Source organism: Crocodylus siamensis, chromosome 6 (genome assembly GCF_052110815.1).
Source record: "Crocodylus siamensis isolate JL-2025a chromosome 6, ASM5211081v1, whole genome shotgun sequence".
In the NCBI taxonomy this organism is placed as follows: Eukaryota; Metazoa; Chordata; order Crocodylia; family Crocodylidae; genus Crocodylus; species Crocodylus siamensis.
This window is the reverse complement of record NC_143400.1, coordinates 66,252,488-66,270,260: the sequence shown is the minus strand read 5'-3', so window position 1 is coordinate 66,270,260 and position 17,773 is coordinate 66,252,488. Positions and strand designations below refer to the sequence as shown.

At 42.5% G+C, this 17,773-nt stretch overlaps 1 protein-coding gene across 1 annotated transcript in view; it reads left to right on the top strand.

Moving 5' to 3' along the window:
- Positions 1-343: 343 nt before the first annotated feature.
- The window catches only part of SLC9A9 (solute carrier family 9 member A9), a 410,063-nt gene continuing 392,633 nt past the window's right edge, over positions 344-17,773 (top strand). The window contains exons 1-2 of the mRNA XM_090053238.1: positions 344-632; positions 8,981-9,183. Of these exons, the coding sequence (XP_089909364.1) occupies positions 458-632; positions 8,981-9,183 (378 nt within the window). The 5' untranslated portion in view covers positions 344-457. The remainder of the gene's footprint in view (positions 633-8,980; positions 9,184-17,773) is intronic.

Sequence of the window (17,773 nt, the reverse complement as noted above, 5' to 3'; positions counted from 1 at the left end):
TTTACATATGACAGTAACAATTGAAACTGGAAAGATGGTCTATTAATTGTTTTATGCCATTTGTTCAGCATGTTATATGAATTTTTAAATGATAGCATCCTTTAAATTACATAACCAAAGCATCAAATATAGAGTATAATTTTGCACACCAAAAAAGGAATAGAAGTGAATAGAAGTTAATCAAGCCTCAGGCAACATAAGATTTTTGCATCTCCATCTAAACCAAGTACAATGTAGAGATGCCATTATAACATTAAAAATAAGACAGGGCAGCTTTAAGAGAGAAACAGGAAGTTGTAACTAAAACCCAGCTGAATCCTGAGCTGGGGCAGTTTGCCGAGAGGCTGCAAATAAAGCAGATGTGTTTGTTGTGAACTTCAGTAGTGTCTAGACTTTTTTTTTTACCAAAGTTGATTGAAGAAAGAAAGAAAGAAAGAAATCCCACAAGAGGAATGAAATGGAGAATTTGAAGAAATACGTGTCAGTGAAAAATGAGGATCCGTTTTATCATCAGGGAGCTGTGGAGTTGCTGGTCTTTAACTTTTTGCTCATCCTTACAATATTAACAATTTGGTTATTTAAAAATCATCGATTCCGCTTCTTGCATGAAACAGGAGGAGCCATGGTGTATGGTAAGTATAAATTCAAGTCCTAATTTACTGTTAAACTTGTTGCGTGTGTATAATTAGACACTTGAGCTCACGTGCTGACAAAGCAAAGAAAATGTGCTGAATGAAATGTTACCAGCCCCTTGAAGTGTTCAGTAAAGTAATACATGTTACTCATCCTCTCTCATGAAGCAGCTAGAGGCTGACTCATCAAGGGAGTAAATGTCATGAGCAAGTTATCCTCAGGATGTGCAAATAATAATGGACCTCCCAGGCAAACTGAATCTGATGACACTTTGGGAGTATAGGAATATACTTCTTTCATACAAATGAAATGCCAGGTTGAAAGAGATACTTCATATTAACACTCTGTCCAGAGAGGTCACAGCAAGATTCATGTATGACCTTGTAGCATCTTTGTAGATTCAGCTGTGATGTAGTGCACTTTCCACTAGCTGAAGGTTGTTGGGTTGTTTTCCTTCTGTTGTTAAAAAAAACAGATTTTGAAAAACGCCATTCTGGCTCTCCCCAAATGCTTTCATTGTATTGTCACATCAGTTTCCGTGTCTAGTTGTAACCTAGTCTTATGTGGCTTTCCTATATTGTGTATACCATACATAGACACCTCTGTGTAGCCTGCTGCCATGAAGGTTTAACAGTGGGTATGATGGTGGGTGTGGGCTTGTAGTTATTTCTTTCTGACATCCCTTTCACTCTTGTTTCACTTTCAGAAAAAAACTGCATGGTTTGCATTTCATTCTCCACAAAATACATGCTCTAATGACATTATGAAAGCTGAGAAAGGGATACAAATCAGCATATTAAACATTCTGCATCTAGGTCCCAAACCATCCATCACTCTGGCTTCCTTAAGTATGTCAGGATGCTGTCACATACATTAGAAATGTGCAGCCCTAATCAGATGGTGCTAAGGTTGCACATTTAAAAAAAGTACTTGATTAACCTGAAAGACAGAGGCAGTTAGCCATCTGTAAGGTGGCACCATGATGCCAGGTGCACTATCCAGTTGCATGCATGGAACCCAGGGGAAAATATGGCCCCTAAATTTTAAGACCATTGAAGCTTCCATTTTAGAAGGCTAGTAGCTAGTTGCATGTCAGAGAGATATTTTAAAGGCAGAGATGGTTACAGGTCATAGGAGGATTAGGGCATTATCCATTTAAAACTATCAGTAAAGCAAATGCTCTCTGAAAAGTCACTGGAACACAGGATTTGTCTTACTGCATCAGATGCTTTTCTAGGGTAATTCATTTCCTGCCTGAAGTGGTGCTTCAGAGGAAAGCAAACAAACAAGAGCCTCCCATATCAGGCCAATCGTGCAATTTTGATCACGTGGGTAAGGAAGATGAGCGATCGCTTCTTTCACGCCTCCTCCTGCTTTCAATTCTAAAAAGATTATGTTTCATAATGTAACATTGTAAAGCTTAATGACAAAGAGAGGGCGGAAAAGGAACTTGTGACAGTATGCCCTATTTGTATCTTTAGTATCTGGAGTCTTTTTTCCCCCATGTCACAAATATACCTCTAAAAAATCTGGAGATTTTGAAGCATTATCTCTGCCTGACTGAAGGTAGTTCTCACTAATATTGTAAGGTCACTGATTCTGCCTCATATACATCGTACTTAACTAGATACTTGTCATACTGTAGAAACCACTTGTAGCTGCTGATCGTTATATGCAAAAAAAAGTTGTTTTTCTTTTAAAGTCTGATGCAAGAATTACTAAATACTTTACAATACTTTCATTTCCAACCTATAAAATATGATATTTTTCATATGACAACAGAAGAGACTCTTCTTCTGGTTTCCTATCCTGCTTTTGTATGGTTTCCTGTAACAGTATAGCTCAGGGATGTCAAACTCATCTGACCCTGTGGGCCAAATGAACAGTGCATAGCTGGTCCATGGGCTGAATCAGGCCCACTGACCAGCCCCACCATGCCAGATCCAGCATGTGGGGCCAGCCTAATGCAGGAACTATGTGCAGTGCACATCCTGTACTACCCAAGCGGGCACTGTATGCAGCATGTACTCTGGACTGGCTCAGTACTTGTGCTGCATGCAGCATATGTCCCAGACTAGTCCTGCATAAGTGCCACGTGCAGCAGCATACATGCAGTGTGCCCTGGACCAGCCCCGTGTGTGTACCATGTACAGCACATCCCAGTCTGGCTCCACGTGGGCACCATATGCAGTACACATTCCAAAGCAGCCCCATACATCATGTGCAGCACATGGAGCCAATCCAGTGCCCATCACATGCAGCATGTGGATCCACTCAAGGCTACCTGATCCAGCTTGCGGCTCTATCTTTGACATCTCTGATATAACAATACAATTTTATAGAACAAGTCAGCCCATTTTAGGATGTTTTCTGTCTTAGGGTTCTATACTGCTTGCTGCCTAGCACTGTAGTTTCTGAGAGGCTACTTTTGATAATATTTTCAGTTCTAATATTGCAAAATACTTGTCTTTTGCTTTGCAATTTGTGTAGCTGTTAATATCTTTTAAAGAATATCCCTTTTTGAGATCATTTGAATGTAATTGCCAGTTTAGGGCCCTGTACTTCTGCCTGGGTAGAGCTCTGTGTTATTAATCAATTCCTGAACAAAAGACACATTCCTTCTGGTTGTAAATAAATTAGTCCATTTAGTCTTGCATTATTTATGACAGATCTAAGATAAGGGGAAATGCCTATTCATATAGGGCGCAGACAGAAGTGACAATTTTTGTCTGATCTGGTCCCTGAAAGTGCTCTATAGCCATGACCAAACACAAATGCACAGCTGCAGAGTGCTTTAAAAGGGTCTAATCTTGTGACCATCTGAACCCTAATGACGCTTCATTAAGGCACTTCATTAAGTTGTGTCTGGACACCCAGCTCTGGTCCCAGCACTGTTTTCAGAATAGGAGGTGGGGAAAGGAGGGGAGGGAACTGGTTCTGGAGGTTGCCCCCCACCTTCAGTGCAGGCTGGGGAAACCCCAGAATGGACTTTCCTCCTCTGCCTTCTCCCGCCCATCTTGAGACAGCACTGGAGGCTGGGAGAGGTGGGGCATGGCTGCACAGATGTGGCCTCTCTCTAGATCAGCTCCAAGTTGGAGCTCTATCTCCACCCCCACAACCCAAAAGATATATCACCTGTTGCGTTGGGAGGATCGGTCTGACTCATGGCATTTTCTGTGACTTGCCATGATTTAGATTGTGGAGCTGCACCTATAGTCTTATAAGCTTGAATGCCTTCCTACCCTTAGTAGTGCTGAATACAGCTTTAGGGATGCTTGGCAGTGTAGAATAGGTTTATGTAAAGGAAACTGCCTTTCATAATCAAGACATCATGATGACTGGAATAAATCAATACCAGCTACTTAAAAGTGGCTCAGAGTGTTTTATGCCTACTTTGCCCCTGCATAAAGCCCCATTTCTGAAGTTTGCTATATATTGGCACAGGTGTCATTGAATGCATTTCTCTGTTCAATTTGATTAAATAAATGGACTCCAAGTAGAATCATGAATATATCCTCTGGTTTGAGCTAGTGCTTAGTCAGAGTGTTGATTGATAAAATCTGCACTGGAGGATAAGCTTGTTTAACCTGAGAGTTTGGCTTTGCTGACCTTAGAGCTCTCTTTTAATGCTATCATTTGTAAGCAAGGGTTTGATCCTGTTTCCACTGAAGTAATTGGAAAAATTCCTGTTGACATCAATGGAAACATGATTGGGCTCTAACTGGGGTGGGATTTTGCCGAGAGACTCACAGTCTCACAACTGGGCTTAGCAGATTTTATTTTTATTGGTAAACATTAATAAACATTGATTTCACCTCACACAGACAGATGAAAAAATGTTTCCATTGTTAATAATCCAAATTTATATAAAAGGGATGTAAGAAAAATGATGGCTGATGGAGTGTGTGATGACAGGGGGAGCAGAACCATGCTGACTAGTTTGGACTGCAACTCCAGGAAACCCAGGGGGCTGGGAACAAAAGAAGAGGAAGTGACAAAGTAGGTGAGGGAGCTACAGGCAAGCAAGAGCCAGGACTGATCACAGCTCTGGTGCTCAGCTGGTGGCAGTCCTTACCCCGGCACACCCCTTATTTCATGCAATCCTAGACATTTAAATGGATAAAAAATTGAAATAAATGCTTAAAAATAAACATTGATATTATCTGTCAAAACTATAAGAAAACTTTGAATTCTCCCAAGCCTACTCATAACATAAGAAAATTATATGAGATTTCTTTGAGTCTGTCACTTTAAATTATGTCCTTTCTGTTTTCTCTCCAGACATACTTCAAAAAGGAATTATGTGTAACTTCAGTGCTAGTCACTGAAGGAAAATGCTGTAGGTAAAAGGAACCTGGCAGACAAATGAGAGATATAATTGGATGCTGAAGCCTAGATTATTGGGGACTGATTTCTACTCCATGCGGAGTACTCTCAAGTTCAGCTTTGCATAATGAAACAACTGCATTAATGACTAACTCTATACTCAACTGATAAGAAGTTACGATTTTAATCTATATTGTTTCAACCCTTGTGTTCAAAGCACAGCAACATGTTATCTCTTTATAAAAATGTGGATGATTTCTTGGTTCTACATATTTTCTGACTTCTCCTTATAAAATTATTTATTTTGAACAGCTTCACTGCTGAAATCAATGGAAGGTTAAGAGTTCTAATGACTGTATCAGGTAGCTGAGATGTGTTTTTGCCTGGGGATCCAAGCATATTAAGCACATAGAACTGTTAAATAATATTTCTAGGTTTAAATGTAGCATCATGGAATAGTAGCTTCAAGGGAAATGGAAAAATGTACACTAGTTTGTCTATGTTAGATGTATTCTGAATGCCCCTTTAGAACCTATTTCAAACCCCTTTATGCAATAGATAAGAATAGCATAAGTGGAAAGTTAACGGAAGTCATACAGAATGTTTTCTAAGTTATTTTATCTTATTTTTGGCCTGTATTTTAAAAAAATGGGTGATTTCAATTAGAAACTGAATAGACCTGTAAGTTCTATGATAAAAGAAATATTAAACAATAATCTCTATAAAGTGGAAAGTTCACAGATAGTGTAATGATACATAAATATATTAAATATTATTTTCTTCAGTTATAGTCCCTATATTTTTAAATCAGGTGGTAGGTATTATTTATTAAAGAACAATATGATTCCAACTTTTACACTGACTCAGAAGCAAGCTGTAGTAATATAGCAATAGTCTTTGATAGATCCTTTTATGGAGCACTCATTAGTTTTCTGAATCAAGGGACTTGAATCCATCCATACTTTGTTCAAATTTAAGACATCATAATGTCCCTTTGAGAGCTGCACAGAGCATAGGAACTCCATTAATGCTATAAGAATATTGATTGTCAGCATCTGCTGCACTTAATGCCATTCATCTGCTGCATGTGTGCTGCTGAATACTCACAGAAATGGCTACATTTTCTGCCCTAATGCTATTAAGTATCTGCATTATCCTATTCTATATTGCTTTTGGGACTAGCATCCCAAGTAAGGGAAGTAAGCAGCAGAAGCCAGCCTTGATCCAGTTGTGTCTCCCTTGATTTTTATATTTGTACAGCAACATTAATCATTAATTTAAGACCTTTAAAAACTTTGTTTAAAACACATAGGCATCTGGGTTACTTTACATATTGGAATACATTTTGGTCCTTAGTTGGCTGTGTCTACATATGTGCTTTAATGTACATTAGCCCATTTTTATGCACATTAAAGTGTCACAAAAACATGGTCTTTAGCTAATGCACATTAAAATAGGCTAATGTGCCTTTTTCTAGTACCTCACAGCAGAGGTACTAAATTTAATGCACATTACCTAAAGTGCATTAATGAATGTGTAGATGTGCCCAGTATCTACAAAACTGAAAGAACAAACTTTTGTCTCTACTCATAAAACCGTTTTAAAAGGTTAGTTGTGCCTGTTGTTGAAGATACCATGCACTTCCAGGACACCAAGTAATAGCTGCCCCCGTGGCTTAAGCTTGGCACTGCTGTTTGAAAGCATATTTCAACAATAACATAAATTGCACTAGTATTACTAGGAATAAAGTCGTTTCCATACATTTAAATATCAAGCAATTCAGAGTTTTTTAGGCAGCATATATTCTAAGAATCTCAAAATCTTTCAGCAGTCTGTCTAATTACAGCATAGAGACTATGAAAGCAAAATATAGAAACTACAGACTGAAAATAAAGTCTTCCGGTGCTGTCAAATCTTGTAATTTTTTGCAATTCTCAAAATATGTAATTTTTTTATATGAAATCCTGGTTTCTGGAAACAAAGTTAGAATTTTAGCTTTTTTTAAGTACCTAGGAAGAAAATTTGAAAATATGACCCAGCCCCAGAAATTAGAGGGGGAAAAAAACCCCAAATTTATTAATTTTAAAAATCTAATGATTTCGGGAGGCCTAACTGATTTTTTAGTATATAAAATTGACAACACTGATCTCGCTCAGCTAAAATGGCTGCCATTTCCCTTTAGCCTTTGTATATGGAAGTGAGGCTATCTCTAGTAAAGATGGCAACAGTTTCTCATTTTTTTCTACAGGAAAAGAGGGCTACCTTATGTACTAAAACAAAGCAGGGAGATATGTGGAGGTATCTCAGATACTGGGCAGGTACCTAAGTATGGAAAGCAGGGCAAGATTGTGTAGGTATTAAGTTAATATAAGGGATAAGGAAATTGTGGAGGTATGCAGCAGTACAGGGGTACAAATGGAGTAAATTATGAGAGGGCAAGGAAGAAGAAGATGAAGATGGGACCAGGAGAATCAAGAGGGGTAAGAAAGCAGACAGTGGGAAGATCCACATTTCTGCATTTATATTTCAAAGTGAATGTTCAACCTGTAATGATACTTTGTGAGACTGATGGTTCTTCCTAGAGGTTAAATCACCTGAAGTCAGAACCAACTATCTAAAACTGTTTCCAACCTTCATAGTTTCCTGCAGTTTTACTTCTAATTTTTGTTGAACTCTTGAGGTGGCTACTGTTCTATGTATATTTATATTGGGATTTCAAATGCCTACTTCGTTTCTCCCATTCCCTTCACCCCACAAGACTTAGACTCATACACTAGGGACAGAAATTACACATAAAGTAGCAGGTGCTCCTTGGACCCTGGGCACTGTGCCTACTCCAGTAGTCCCTCAGGACACTGGCCTAACCCTCTGGGCATCATGCCTCTTTGCTGTGGGTACATGGATGGACTTGACAGCACCTGAAGTCACTACTAGAGGCAGCACCAGCAATGGAAGCATTCCTAACCTCAGGGAAGAGAAGCTCAAGCCCCAAACTGGGCAGCAGAGGAGACTGCCAACCTCCTTGCAGTCTGGGGTCAGACTGAGGTCCACAGACAGCCTGCAGACCCCTGCCATCCTAAGCCTGCCCCCTCCCCAGTGACCCCTGCCAGCCTAAGCCTGCCCCCCCTCTCCCACACCCTAGAGAGGCCTGGCAACCAGGCAGCTGCATCCAGAGCCTGAAGCTCCCCCTGCACATGTAGGTACCTTCCCAGGGCTGGCTTACTGCACAGTAAATTACTGCCCAGTAAGTCTAGATAGCATTAATTGCATGTGTAGATGAACCGATGCTTCACCAGATTCTAATAAAGCTATATTAATAAGTTCCTAAATTACATGTATTAATATTATACCGGAGCATTCCCCTAGTATTTATAAATTTGTTCTCAAAGCACCTTCAGATGCTTCAGAGAGATTCTTACAATTGAGTCATAGGGTTTGTGACCAGACAAGCATCACACAGGAACTCAGTGACAAGAACTAAACCAAGTCTTTGGGGACCTTAATAACAACAGCATCCTTCTTTTCTTGCTTACATTTTTTTGTTGTTGTTTTATTTAGCATCATACATGAATACATCTCCTTACAGAAGGCAGAATATACTCGGAGGCCTCAAGAAGTCTGTAAATGATTTCTTCAGAAAATAAAAAATAAAAATATTAGTCACACAAACACACATGCCCTGTTGGCCATATAGTACTTGAGCAACTAGGTTATCAACAATATTAAATTGACCTTGGTACCAAGATCACAGACATGGGGACAGTCCTGAGTGCCTGTAAAAACCAGATGGCCACTTCTGTGTTCTTCCAAATGTGTCTATTTTCATCTGAATACTTCATATACATCCATATAATACTGCCCACAACATAGCCCAGTGTTAATGCTACTGATAAAGGAAACCCTCTATAGTAGGGGGTGGCTACATTAAGAAACAGGTGCTCATTACCTCTCTGTGACAACAAACAGTTTTGAATCAAGAACCTGCAATATATTAGCACTTTGTCTTGTTTTTGTTTTTTAGGTCTCATAATGGGATTGATATTACGATATGCAACAAAACCATCAACATTTGAAAGTGGAACTGTCTATGAATGCGACAAGCTGAAATTTGGCCCACGAACACTATTTGTTAATGTAACAAACCAAGTATATGAATATCAGTACAAAAGAGAAGTCAGCAAATACAACATCAATGCTCACCAAGGCAATGCAATACTTCAAAAGGTAAGAGGACTTTGTATGCTTTAGAAAATCTGTGAGTTCCTGCTCCCCTGTTTTACACCAGTGTGAAAAGAGAATATGCCCTATATTTGATGTAAAACAGACATGTTAGTCCAACTTTAAAGTGATAAAGAAGGTAGATAAAGGCAAATGGATAATAAAAAGCAATAAAATATAGTAGAAGCTTAACCATTACCTAGCAGAAAAATAATTATTTATGTCAACTGTGCTGCTTTCCAAATAACTGTCTGAGCCATCTCCAATACATGACAATGCCATCACCCACAAATTTATGGACTCCATTTTGAGACGATCTGGTTAAATCATTAGTAAGTAATGCATTCAATACATTTCCCCATATTAGTCATTAAATAAGCTATTTGCAAAGGCATATTTCCATAGTTTAAGCAGCATCCTTTGAAAAATTAAAATATAATTCTCCATTTGAAAGTCTAAATTTCTCCTCCCTTGCAACCCCCAACAAACTGGTGGGACTCCTTGCATGATTTGAGGGTAGCCACAGAGGGCTACACCATGCACAGAAGGGACAGAGTAGGGAAAAAAGGCAGAGGGGTAGCTCTCTACCTGAGAAAGCAGTACGCCTCTCTGGAGGCTGGCATTGGCTCCAAAGATAAGCAGCTTGAAACCCTCTGGGTCAAGCTATTGGGGGCAAGGTGAGAGAAACCTAACTGTAGGCATTTACTACAGGCCACCAAACCAAGGGGAGGAGCTGGATCTGGAGTCCTCTCGAGAACTGACAGAGGCCGCACATGCAAGGGACTTGGTTGTCATAGGTGACTTCAGTTATCCAGACATAAATTGGGAGGAACACTTGGCTAGGTCCGATCATTCACGCAGTTCCTTGACTGTGATCAAGGACTTCTTCCTGACCCAGAAGTGCAAGGGCCAACCAGAGGTAACGCTCTCCTAGACTTGGTCTTGGCCAAAGGAGATGATCTTCTGTGTGGCTTGAACATTGAGGGTAACCTGGGCAACAACAACCATGAAATTATCAGGTTCACCATCCACCACAGGGTCACTAAATCAACCAGCAGGATTGAAGTCCTGGACTTCAAAAATGCTGACTTCGGCAGGCTCAGACCATTAGTAGGGGAGGCATTGCAGGACCAGGAAGGGAAGGCCAATGGGGTGCACAAAGAGTGGTCATTGCTCAAGGATATGATCCTCAAAGCACAAAAGAAAATCATTCCTGCAAGACAGGAAAGGCAGCAGAAGGGCTTAATTGTGGTCCTCTTAAAAAAGAAAAAACAGGTGTACACACAGTGGAAGCTAGGAATGGTCCTCAAGGAGGACTATACAACAGTGGCCAGCACTTGTAGGGAAATGATCAGGAAAGCCAAGGCAGAGATGGAGTTTAGATTAGCTACAGGCGTCAATAATAATAATAAGTCCTTCTTTAGGTCTTGCACAAATGGAAGTATGGGACCCCTGCTTAACATCTCGGGACAGCTGGTAACTGACACTCAGGAAAAAAAACTGAACTCCTGAATGCCCACTTTGCTTTGGTATTTCACCAGACCATAGGGAAGGTCAAGCAATATTGGGAGGCTGTCAGTCCCGGCATGTCCCCTATTAGCCTTAGGGGACATGCCGGGACTGACAGCCTCCCCATTGTAGATGCTGAGTGGTTGTAATAACAATTAGAAAAGCTAGACATTTATAAGTCAGGACTAGATGGACTCCATCCGAGAGTGCTGAAGGAGCTGACTGAGTCATCACAGAACCCCTGACAAAGCTCTTTCAGAATTTGTGGTGCACCGGGGAAATCCCTGATGAGTGGAAGAGGGCCAACGTTGTGCCCGTCTTCAGGAAGGGGAAGAGGGAGGACCTGGGCAACTATAGGCCAATCAGTCTCACCTCCATCCCAGGGAAAATCCTAGAAAAGCTCATTACAGATTCTGTGTGCGATATGCTCGCAGAAGGTAAGTTTCTGAATGACAGCCAGCATGGCTTTGTTGTGGGTAGGTCTTGTCCTACCAATCTCATCTTCTAGGATCAGGTCTCTTGCCACCTGGACACCGGAGACATGGAATACACTATATACCTACACTTCGGAAAGGCTTTTGATCTAGTATCCCATATAGATATCCTTGTGGGAAAACTGGAAGATTGCAGGCTCAACTGCTCGACAGTTGAGCGGGTGGAAAACTGGCTACAGGGTAGGACCCAGAGAGTTCTCATGAATGGATCTGTGTTGTCCTGGCATGAAGCGGCTAGTGGTGTCCCTCAGGGGTCTGTGCTTGAACGGTGCTTTTCAACATCTTTATCAATGATTTGGATGGGGGAGTGAAAAGCTCACTGGCCAAGTTTGCAGACAACCAGGTTATGGGGCAGTGCAGTCACGTCAGAAGATAGGTTGCAGATACAGGCAAACCTGGACAGGCTCAAGAGTTGCATAGACCAGAACCAGATGAAGTTTAACACTTCCAAGTGTAAGGTGCTCCATCTGAGGGCAAACAACCCTCAACGTACATAATGGCTCGGCTGTGACAACTTGACTTGCACCATGGCCCAGAAGGACCTAGGGGTAATGATTGGCCATAGTATGAATATGAGCCATCAGTGCAAGGCAGTGGTCAGCAGGGCAAACAACACACTGGCATGCATCAACCGATGCTTCTCGTGGAAAACTAAGGAAGTGATACTCCTGCTGTACTTGGCACTGATGAGACAGCAGTTGGAGTACTGTGTTCAGTTCTGGGCGCCACACTTCAATAAGAACATGGAAAAACTTGAGAGGGTCCAGAAAAGAGCCGCCCATATGATCAGGGACTTTCAAGACAAGCCATACGAAGATAGGCTGAGGGACCTGGGCATCTTTAGCCTAAAGAAGAGAAGGTTGAGGGGACTTGATAGCAGCTTACCTTGATATCAGAGGACTGCGTTAGGAGCTTGGTGAACAACTGTTCACTAGGGCACTCCTGGGGAAGACCAGGATCACTGGATACAAACTCCTGGAAGGCCACTTCAGGCTTAATACCAGGAAAAACTCCTTCACACTCATGGTGTCCAGACTTGTGGAATAAACTCCCTCCAGAGGTGATGCAGTCACCTATCCTGGAGGTTTCAAGAGCAGACTGGACAGTCACCTCGCTGAGGTCACCTAACCCCAGTTGTCTTCCTGCCTAGAGCAGGGGGGCTGGACCCGATGATCTACAAGTTCCCTTCCAGCCCCTAACAGTCTATTAATCTATGAACCTCTGTTTTCTGTGCCTCTTTAAGTGAGTGAAAATGGCAAAATGGAACAAATGTGAGGACAAAGAAAATTAAAATTAACATTTTAATATTCTGTTTCTCATGTTAAAACAAGATATAAAACACACATGCACATGAAGACCCCAACCAGAACAGTACTTTATTATTATACATTACGGCTATATGACTTCAAAACTCCTTGATGTGATTCAGCCTGAAAATTCACTTACCTGTATGTTATTATGGCAAACATTTTTTAAAAGATGCAAAAGGCAAGGATACTTTAGGGTGATTTCTTTTACTGCACTAACTGTATAGCTGGGATAGAGTTAGACAAGCTGTTGAATGTAAAGCATTCATTTGAAAGCCTGTCTGACTCTATCTCAACTATCCAGCTGGTCCAATAAAACATCACCGTAAGAAATCCTTGTCACTCGTAATTTCTGGACCATCATGGCTACATTACTTTTACACTGCCAATCATTTAAAACACATAAATATTGGCTACATGTACATGAGACACTGACTGCATAGTTGTTTCTGCAAAGTCATTTAGCAAAGGCATTGCTTTGTGCTGTGCAATGCTACTGCGCAGTAGTAACGAGCTACTGCATAGGCAGAGTTTCGTGTAGATGCAGCCATTATGATATAAGGCCAGTTCATAGAAATCAATAAGATTAAAACTTTAATTTGAATTTCTTGCCTATATGTATTTTCATTTAGTTATTACAAAAATGTTGGCTCTCTTAGGAAGAATTAAATCAACTGTGTGTTCTCAGAGCCAGCTCGTGGAGACAGGGAAATACTGTGATACTCAGACTTATTCAGATTTTGCTGAGTCTTTAGGCTTTTCCTGCAAGAGGATTGCCTCTATGCTGCCAGAAAACACATCAGAGAAGGCTAGAAAATCAAGGGGAGCTACATGGAGAGCTTTATAAAAAATGCTTGCACTGATCTGAGTTTTGATTGTTTTGTGTAGAATCAAAATTCAGCATAAAAGTTTCTTAAATCTTTACAGCAGTTGAATTAGTCTGTACCTTGATTTATAAATACGTATTTGTTATGTCATAGAATTGTTTTGAATAATGAAATATACAATTAGGATTTCTGAAGCCTATGAAAAAAAGCTTTCATTTAATTTATTTACTGATTTAATTCCCAAATTAATGTGACATTTGAGACAGCCAGTTCATAGGAGTAAGTGATAAAAAGTTCTTTCTCCATTTTATTTTCCATAAAGTTGTCAGCATGGCTAAATTTACTACATCCCATTGTTTGCCAGCCAGTTCACATCAGTTTAATAATTCAAAGCAAGCAGAACAGTCAAAAATTTTGCTGAGTTCCCACTTCCTGTTTATCGAAGCAAGCTATCTGTTGGTAAGAAGACGGAAGTAATTTTGCAGTCAGGTCTTATTGCTATGAAGCTAAATAATTCATTGAGTACATCCTAGCCATAAAGAAAATGCACTTTATTTGAACAAAGGAGCTGGAAGCCATTGTGCTAATGACGTGCTGTCTCTTTTAAAGATTTTAATATAATAGGACCCTCAGACAGAACAGTGACTTACACAGGCTTATTAAAATAATGCTTTTTGTCCAGCAGTGCTATGTATTATGCAGAATTTTATTACCTGAGAGTTGTCTGAAACAAAGTTAAGGATGCAAAATACTTCTGTGCTATCTCTGTGTGCCTGAACCTGATGGAGAATGTAGGTAGTCTACTCAGAATAAGAGATGAAAACTTTTGCTTTGTTTTTTTAAAACTTGTCTTCATTCTAACATCACTTTGAAAAATTATATTAATGGATGGCTTATTTCATACCCAACATATATATTGTTTTTGTCCCACATTTTGTTAGAGAATGAATAAAGAACATGCTGTGAACTGAAGAAAGCACTTTGAGCTCATGACACTTTTCCATTCTTATTAAATATCTTTGTTCTTTACAATGGCAGTCAGAGAACAGAAGTGTTCCATATGGTGGCCAAAACTGTGGTTAAATTCCCTATTGTGTTCTGGCCTCTTTCCACTATACTCCAACCTTGCCACATATCAGAGGGAGAATTCTGTTGGTGTAAAGCTGGTTTCCCAAGTTTTGTACCAACTATTCAGCCCACCTTTGTGTAGGGAACCCAATGAGAAGAAAGAGAAGGAGCATGAGGGGCTTCTTGAGGACAGGGCAACCGAGAGAACAGTTATGCTCTGTCAATTCTTAGCTAATGTACATTCCTGTGGAGACTGCTACTGAGAGCTGGATGGCATAATATACAGCAGCCTGTAATACAGGCAAAAAACACACCTGGAGAATCAGGAAAAAACTCTCTATTCTGTGCCACGCAGATTTCTGTACAGGAAGTAATCTGGCTCCATATCATTCAAGTCATGTGGTGGTAACCTGAAATCTGTTAAACCCGTTGGATATTCTGTCATACTGGATGCATCTACTCGAAACAGTAAGGGAATTTTGCAGTTGTATAAGTGCCTAAATGTGCGTCAGCACTGAGAAAATGGTGGTGGCATGCTTTTGAACTAAAACACATAAGAGGTGCTTTAGTTCAAAAGCATACCACCTCCATTTTCTGTGCACTGCCATGCATTTTGCCACTTATACAACTGCACATGGCACAGTGCAGTTCACATCAGCTTGCATGTGGAGCAAACTCAAATTGAGTCTGCTCAGAAGCAGTGAACTTCTGGACAAAATGGTCTGGTTATAAATACCCTAAAAGCACAGTAGACCAGCTTCATTACGCATTAGCACATCATGGCAAAAGTATACTGCACATTAACAGCACATAAAAAACATGTTCTGGTGCTACTGTGCAGTAGCACTGATTACAGCACATTAAGTTTAGTTCCTGGTATTACAGGTAGCACTGATTGCAGTACATTAAGTGTAGTACCTGTAATAACAGGTACTAAACTTAATGTGCCGCAATTGCAGCGCATTAATACATGTGTAGATGTGCCCACTGAGTTTAAATGCTTTGTTTCTGTTGAACTCCTCTGCAAAAAAAAAAGAACAAATCTTCCAGTAGTCTAATCATAGATATGTTATTGTCAAGCACTGCATTAATTTGTACACAAATGCAGTGAAGGATTTTCCTAGCTATGCAGTAAGCCTGCATCTCTGAGTTCAAATCACTCCTGGGCTAGGGAAACAACTTATAACACATAAAACAGTTTAAGTGATCAGAAACCAGTTTAAACCTGTAACAGAGTAGAAATTAAGTGCACATAAACTGCTTTCAAAATGGCTGAAACTGATTTGAGATAAAGCTGGTTAGAGGTAGTATCAAACTTAACTGATGTAGGTCAAACTGGTTGATAGAACTTCTGTCCCAGATCCCCTCCTGGGTCAAGTTAACATACAGTCCCCCCAGCATCCCATAATGCTTTGCAGCCCTGGGCTATGATATCTGCTCCAATGAGCAGGGTCTGCCCTGCCCCTCTGCTCCCTAGCTGGAGCACTATCAGTCTGGGTGGCTGAGGAGGGATGGGGGTGGGGGTTCCCTTCTGGCCCAGCACCAGACCACCAGCTGGGTGCTGCCAGCTTGGGGAAGGGAAGGGGAGTCTGCAGCAGGGGTCTGACTCTGCCCCCAACAGCCATGCCCCCTTCTCAGCCTCTGGGTTGGCTGGGAGGTGGGGAGAACCCTGCACCAGGGCTTGGATCTGCCCCCAGAGCTTGGCGCCAGGAGCCATGCTCCCTTCTCAGCCTCCAGGAGCCATGCTCCCTTCTCAGCCTCCAGGCTGGCTGAGGGCAGGTGATGGGAAAAAGTCTGCACCAGGGCTTGGCTCTGCACAGGGCTAGCCCACAATTTTTGGAACCCCCTGCAAGATATAATTTTGGGGGCCCCTGATGTGAAGAAGGCGGCGGGGGCAGGGGGTGGGGTGGCAAGCAGCCAAAGAAGCCAGCAGCAATGGCATTAGCAGTGGGGGGAGGGGGTGCGGCTGGACATGAAGCCAGCGGTGACAGCAGAGGTGGCAGGGAAGTGGGGGTAGCAAGCAGCTGGATGCAGGGGGGCCCTTGGCTGCAGGGCCCCCTGTGGCTGCAGATTTCACAGGATAGGATGGGCCAGCCCTAGCTCTGACTTCATGGTTCTTTCTCAGCCTCAGGGGTGGCTGAGGGGAGAGGGAAGCTAGGGAAGGAGAGAAAGGAGAAGCCTGTACTGGGGCTTGGCTTACCAGGAGCCATGCCCCCTTCTCAGCCTCTGGGTTGACTGGGAAGAGGAAAAGCTTGTACCAGGACTTGGCTCCACCCCACCAAAAGCAGGAGAAGGGCTGGAGTCCTCTTGCCATGTCCCCTTAGCCTCTGGGCCAGCTGAGGTCAGGGCAGGGACAGAAGCCTGCATCAGGGCTTAGCTCTGCCCCCCAGGGCTGAGAGCCATGCAGCTGGTCCAGTCACTGAGAAGGGACATGGCAAGGGGATTCCAAACCTGCTTCTGGCTCTGTGGGGGAGGGGGAGGACCCAAGCCCTGGTACAGGCTTCTCCCTCTGCCTAGCCAGCTAGGAGACAGAAAAGGTGGCATGGCTCCCAACTCCAGGCTCTGGGGGGCAGGGTCAAGCCCCATGCAGGGTTCTTCCCACCTCCCAGCCAGTCCAGAGGCTAAGAAGGGGGCATGGCTCCCATCTCTGGGGGGAAGAGCCAAGGCTCCCCTTCCATCCCTCTCCCCTCAGCCTGCCTGGAGGCTGAGAAGGGGGTATGACTAGGAGACTCCAGCCCTGCTCCCAGCTCTGGGGAGGGATGGAGCCAAGCCTCACTGTGGGCTTCCTCCCCACCTTCTAGCCTAGTGGCTGACGAGTAAGCACGACTCCTGGCTTCCAACTCTGGGACCAGAGTCAAGCCCCTGCTGCGGGCTTTCCCTTCCCCACTCCCCTCAACCAACCTCAGGCAGCTGAGAAGTGGACATGGCTCCTAGCTTCCTGCTCTTGGGGCAGAGCCAAGCTGAGGTGTAGACTTCCATCCCCTGCTGCCTCAGCTGACTGGGAGGCTGAGAAGTGGCATGTCTAGCAAATTCCAGTCCCACTCCCAGCTGGAGGGTGGGGGGAAAGAGTAAAGCCCCCAGATTCAGCTTCCTCTCCCCCCAAGACTGTTCCCAATGGGGGGGGCGGGGGTCGATGCCAGGCAGGACAGGTGGGTTTTTCCCACCCACCTCTTACTCAGCTGTCATGGAAGCTGAGGAGGTGGCATGGCTTAGGGGATCAGAGGACTCTGGCTCTGCAGTGGCCAGCAGACTGGGAGGTGTGCTCTAGTACCCCCCCAGCTCTTAATATAGGCCACTGCAGGGGTTCCTTTCATTTGAAAAGTGAACTTCAGTTCACTTGCTTATTGGTTCAACCTATGTAGTTTTAAAAAATCTACAAAGATTGAACTGA